Here is a 5,022-nt window from a genome sequence, read left to right on the forward strand (position 1 = left end):
GGGGGGCGAGGGCAGGGCACAGCGAGCAGAAAAGGGGCTCGCAAAGAGAGAGAGAGAAAAAAGAAGACATAAAGAAAGACCGAGAGAAAAGAAAAAAGAAAAAAGAAAAGAAAAGAAAAGAAAAGAAAAGAAAAGAAAAGAAAAGAAAAGAAAAGAAAAGAAAAGAAAAGAAAAGAAAAGAAAAGAAAAGAAAAGAAAAGAAAGGAAAAGAAAAGAAAAGAAAAGAAAAGAAAAGAAAAGAAAAGAAAAGAAAAGAAAAGAAAAGAAAAGAAAAGAAAAGAAAAGAAAAGAAAAGAAAAGAAAAGAAAAGAAAAGAAAAGAAAAGAAAAGAAAAGAAAAGAAAAGAAAAGAAAAGAAAAGAAAAGAAAAGAAAAGAAAAGAAAAGAAAAGAAAAGAAAAGAAAAGAAAAGAAAAGAAAAGAAAAGAAAAGAAAAGAAAAGAAAAGAAAAGAAAAGAAAAGAAAAGAAAAGAAAAGAAAAGAAAAGAAAAGAAAAGAAAAGAAAAGAAAAGAAAAGAAAAATCTCCTCCTCCTCTCCCTCTCCTCCTCCTCCCCTCGCCCCGCTGATTGGTCCAGCCCGGCTATATTTTGCCCCTTCCAGCCCAGCATCATCCCAAAAGTTTTTTTTTGGGGGGAAAGGGGGGAAAAAACCAAAAAAAAAACATTAAGAATTCTTCTGATCTAAGGCAGGATTTGTCCAGCCCTCAGGGACTCAGGAGAATTTCAGGATAAGCATCTGTATAGATTCTGTGTAGGAGCATTTGGGCCTCCAGATATATATACTGAAACCATAAACCAAGCAGCTGCTTAAGCAGAGTTTTTGGAGAACTTTAGAAAGTTCCCTATAACACAGGACAGGATGGAGGTACTCCCTTGAAAGGGATTTTTCTTCCTCAACAGGGAAGCAGAGTCAGGAACTCTGTGATACAGAAGGCACAATTCTCTCTCATTGCATTATACAATTTTGAACAAAGATTTCAAGCAGAAAAGTGACTTAAGCTGCAATTCCTGTGTAGGATGTTCTGCTACACTGCTCAGACCACCCTTGTGTCTTTCTCCAGCTAGTCACTGTGCTCCAAACCTTTCCCACTTACCTTCCCTTGGGATTATATGCGTGGTGTTGTGGCTAACATTGCCCTTCCAGTAGGGAGCGGAGCGGGAGGAGGGCTGGGGGCGCGGGGATGCGGGGAGCGGGGCTGGGGATGCGGGAGTATGGAGCTAGGGATGCGGGCATGCTGCGTTACGAGGCTGGGGATGCGGGCTGCAAGAGTACAGGGCTGTGGGATGCAGGTTTACAGAGCCAGGGACATGGGGATGTGGGGCTGGAGATCCAGGCTGCAAGAGTACAGGGCTGTGGGATGGGGATGATATCGAGCTGAGGAGACAGGGATGTGGGAGTACGGAGCTGGGAATACAGCAATACAGAGATACAGGTCTGGGGATGATGCTGCAAGAGTGCAGGGCTGCAGGATGCAGGGGTACAGAGCTCAGAATGTTAGGGTACAGGGCTGGGGGTGTAGGGGTAGGCGGGTTTGGTTGTGATAGTCCAAGGCAGAGGGATGCAGGGCTACAGAGCTGGAGGTGTGACTGCTGAGGTACAGGGATTCAGAGCTGGGAGTGTGGGATGGAGCGGTGCAGGGATTTGGAGTGTATGCTGAGAGTCCAGGGCTGTGGGATGCAGACTGCACAGATAGAAGGCAGCAGGGTGTAGGATGCAAGGATATGGTGCTCTGCTAGCCAAGCTCCAAGGGTACAGGACTGCGGGATGCTGACTGCAAGAATATGGGGGTGCAGGAGCTGGGATACAAGGATGGGATGCTGTGGATACAGAGCTGGGGGATGCAGGTCTATGGGCTGCAAGAGTAAAGACCTGCAGGACACAAGCTTTAGGGATGTGAGATGAAGGGCTACCAATTGCAGGTTGCAAGGATGCAGGGCTGCAGGGATGCGAGCTGTAAGGATGCAGGACTCTTGGATGGGACTCTTGGATGCAGGACTCAGGCTGTGGAATGTGGTGTTACAGGATGTGGGAATATGGGGCTGTGGGATGTGAGGATGTGAAGATACAGAGCTGCATGTACACAAGATGCAAGGAAACATCTCAGGGAAACAGGCTGCGGGATGCAGAGATGCAGGGCTGAGCGGTACACAGCTGCAGGGATGCAGGATATGGGAATACAGGCTGCAGGATGCGGGATGCACGACTATAGGATGCGGGATGTGGGAACACGGGAAGCAGGATATGGGTAAATGGAGCTGCAGGATGCGGGACTACGGGAAGCAGGATATGGCCAGACAGAGCAGCAGGATGCAGAGACACGGGGCTGCAGGGTGTGGGGATGTAGGATTCAGGATATGGTTCTGTGAGTTTTTGGGACAGTTGATTTGCTCTGCAGAGGTGCAGGCTATGGATGCGAGATGCAGGGAAGCAGGGACTGTGGTCTGTACCAAGGGGCAGTGGGAGGCAGAATCCCCAGCCCTGGCAGAGGGGTTCCCATTCCATGCATCCCCATTCTCCCACAGCACTGAGGTGCTGGGCACTGCTGGAGCCTCCTTCTGGGACAAGGGAACAGCCTGGCTTGGGAACCCATTCCCCAGCCCTTCCTGCTGCCAGCAGTGAGACCCCACTCAGGTGCCAAGCCATCTGCAGGGGCCCTTCACCTCTGGGCTGCCTCTCCCTGGGTGCCCCCATGCCCTGGCCAGTACCAGGTGCCTGAGCCACTCTGACAGAGCTTCTCTTTCCTCTTCCAGGCCAATCATGGAAAGCGCTGAGCGCCAGTGACAAGCGTCCTTTCGTGGAAGAGGCAGAGCGACTGCGAATCCAGCATCTCCAGGATCACCCCAACTACAAATACCGCCCAAGGAGAAAGAAGCAAGCCAAGAAAATCAAGAGGATGGAACCCAATATCCTCCTGCATAACCTTTCCCAGCCTTGCAGTGACAACTTCAGCATGAGTCACCATGGCGGCAGCCAGCCGGGCCACCCCCAGCCTCCCCCACTTAACCACTTCAGAGAACTCCACTCCATGGGGTCGGATATTGAAAACTATGGCTTGCCAACTCCTGAGATGTCTCCCTTGGATGTCTTGGAACAGACCGAGCCAGCATTTTTCCCCCCGCACATGCAGGATGACTGCAACATGATGCCCTTTCGTGGCTACCACCACCATCACCAGATGGAGTTTCCCCAGGAGAAGTGCATGGGGCGGGACGTGGCCGTGCCCTACACTCAGACCCCCTCACACTTGGCCGACGCCATGAGGACTCCCCATCCCTCCAGCCTTTACTACAACCAGATGTGCTCAGGAACTCAGAACGGGCTTTCCGCCCACCTGGGCCAGCTGTCGCCCCCGCCTGAAGCCCACCACATGGAGAGCGTGGATCACTTGAACCAAACCGAGCTCTGGACAGACGTTGACCGCAATGAGTTTGACCAGTATTTGAATATGAGCAGGACTCGTCCCGAAGCCTCGGGCCTCCCTTACCATGTCTCCCTGTCCAAAGTGACTCCTAGAAGCATCTCCTGCGAGGAGAGCAGTTTGATATCCGCCCTGTCCGATGCCAGCAGTGCTGTTTACTATAGCCCCTGCATCACCGGTTAGGTTGACCCCACCATCCAATGCGTGCACCAGGAGAGCCCTGACTCTCCTCTAAAAAACAAAAAGCCATCCTCCTTTAACCACGAGCTCCATCATATTTAGAGTATCTCATTACATGCATCGCTTTCTTGTTTGTTCTTTTTTATTTTGATTTTTTTTTTAATTTTTTTAGAGACAGACCATGCTGAACTCACTGATATACCGTATAACTATATAACACAGATAGACGCCTTTCCCCGCCGTGCTCCCCGCTCCAGCCCTCGGCAGGGCACATCTCCAGCTCCCACCAGCTCCAAGGGGCATTTTCAAGCCAATTCCAGTAAATCCTGCCTGAAACAATCACACCAGGATGAGCCAAAATGTGACCTGTCCCCAGTATTTAACCCAATGACAGGCGAACTTTTAGGGGGGAAAAAGCTTTTAGAAAGATTTTGCCGGGGCTGTTAAAGAGTCGGCGCCCATTAGGGGTGGGCTTTAGGACAGTTTTTACTGTATTCTCAGCAATATATTTTAATTGGGCAACAAAACTATATTTTTACTAAGCATTTTTATATATAAAATGGTATTTAATGTCTTTTGGGTTTTTTTTATTAGACTTTTTAAAAAGAAATCAAGGGATATCCATGAGATCTAAAGCATTTATGTAGCAAAGCTGGATTTAAAGAAAAAAAAAAAGGAAGGGGGGAAAAAAGGAGATATTTTGTGAAAAGGGAATGCTAATGTAAATATTGAGGAACAACTGACTGGAATTTTGTATAAAAGAAAAATATGACTGCAAACACTTTTATTGTCTAGAACTGTATGGAGAGCAAACTGTTTTATTCTGGTTAATTATTAAAACATCTTCATATAATTGTTCCCATCTTGTGTGCTTGTTGTGTGAACACATATTTTCCGCAAATACATGTTGTCCCAACCATTTCCAGATTTTTGTATCCGTTGATTAATGTTTTGACAACCTGGCAAATGTATTAATTTCCAAGCTGCCGCCCGCCCGCCCTGTCAGTCGCCTCGGGCTCCACGAGCACGGCTCTGCTCGGCTCGGCACGGGACAGTGGCTTGGGATGGGATGGGATGGGATGGGATGGGATGGGATGGGATGGGATGGGATTCTGGCGGCAGCCCCACAGCACCGCGCCGTGCTGCCCGGAGATGCTCCCAGCAGGAAAAGCAGCTGTTCTCAGATTAAAATATAATAAAACATGTGATATCCTCCTCCGAAACGAGCCTTGGTGTGGTCATTGTTTTGGCAGGCTGGCAGCGCACCGATGCGTGGTCCCCATGGCTCACCCTGTTTTCCCATGAAACCCCCCAAAAATAGAGCCAGGCTGCTCCAATGCTTTCTCTCCAATCCTCAGAGCTGGAATAAAACTCCGTGTACTGGAGCCTTTCCTCCTCCTGGCCTTCATTGGCTGGCTTCCCGCC

General features: G+C 48.9%; 1 protein-coding gene across 1 annotated transcript; it reads left to right on the top strand.

Annotated features, from left to right (window-relative positions):
* The first annotated feature begins 1,179 nt into the window (after positions 1 to 1,179).
* On the top strand, positions 1,180 to 4,450 carry SOX18 (SRY-box transcription factor 18). The gene is made up of 2 exons (XM_031058048.1): positions 1,180 to 1,267; positions 2,750 to 4,450. The coding sequence occupies exons 1-2, from the start codon at positions 1,180 to 1,182 to the stop codon at positions 3,598 to 3,600; spliced, it is 939 nt and encodes a 312-aa protein (XP_030913908.1). The 3' UTR covers positions 3,601 to 4,450.
* The last annotated feature ends 572 nt before the right edge of the window (positions 4,451 to 5,022 follow it).

The sequence above is a fragment of the Geospiza fortis genome, unplaced genomic scaffold (assembly GCF_000277835.1).
Source record: "Geospiza fortis unplaced genomic scaffold, GeoFor_1.0 scaffold188, whole genome shotgun sequence".
In the NCBI taxonomy this organism is placed as follows: Eukaryota; Metazoa; Chordata; class Aves; order Passeriformes; family Thraupidae; genus Geospiza; species Geospiza fortis.

Excerpts from the sequence above, each read along its gene's own strand:
- SOX18 (XM_031058048.1), top strand. The coding sequence starts at position 1,180 with ATGCGGGGAGCGGGGCTGGGGATGCGGGAGTATGGAGCTAGGGATGCG. Across the intron at positions 1,268-2,749 it reads TGGGGATGCGGGCTGCAAGA|GCCAATCATGGAAAGCGCTG; the intron begins GTACAGGGCTGT and ends TTCCTCTTCCAG.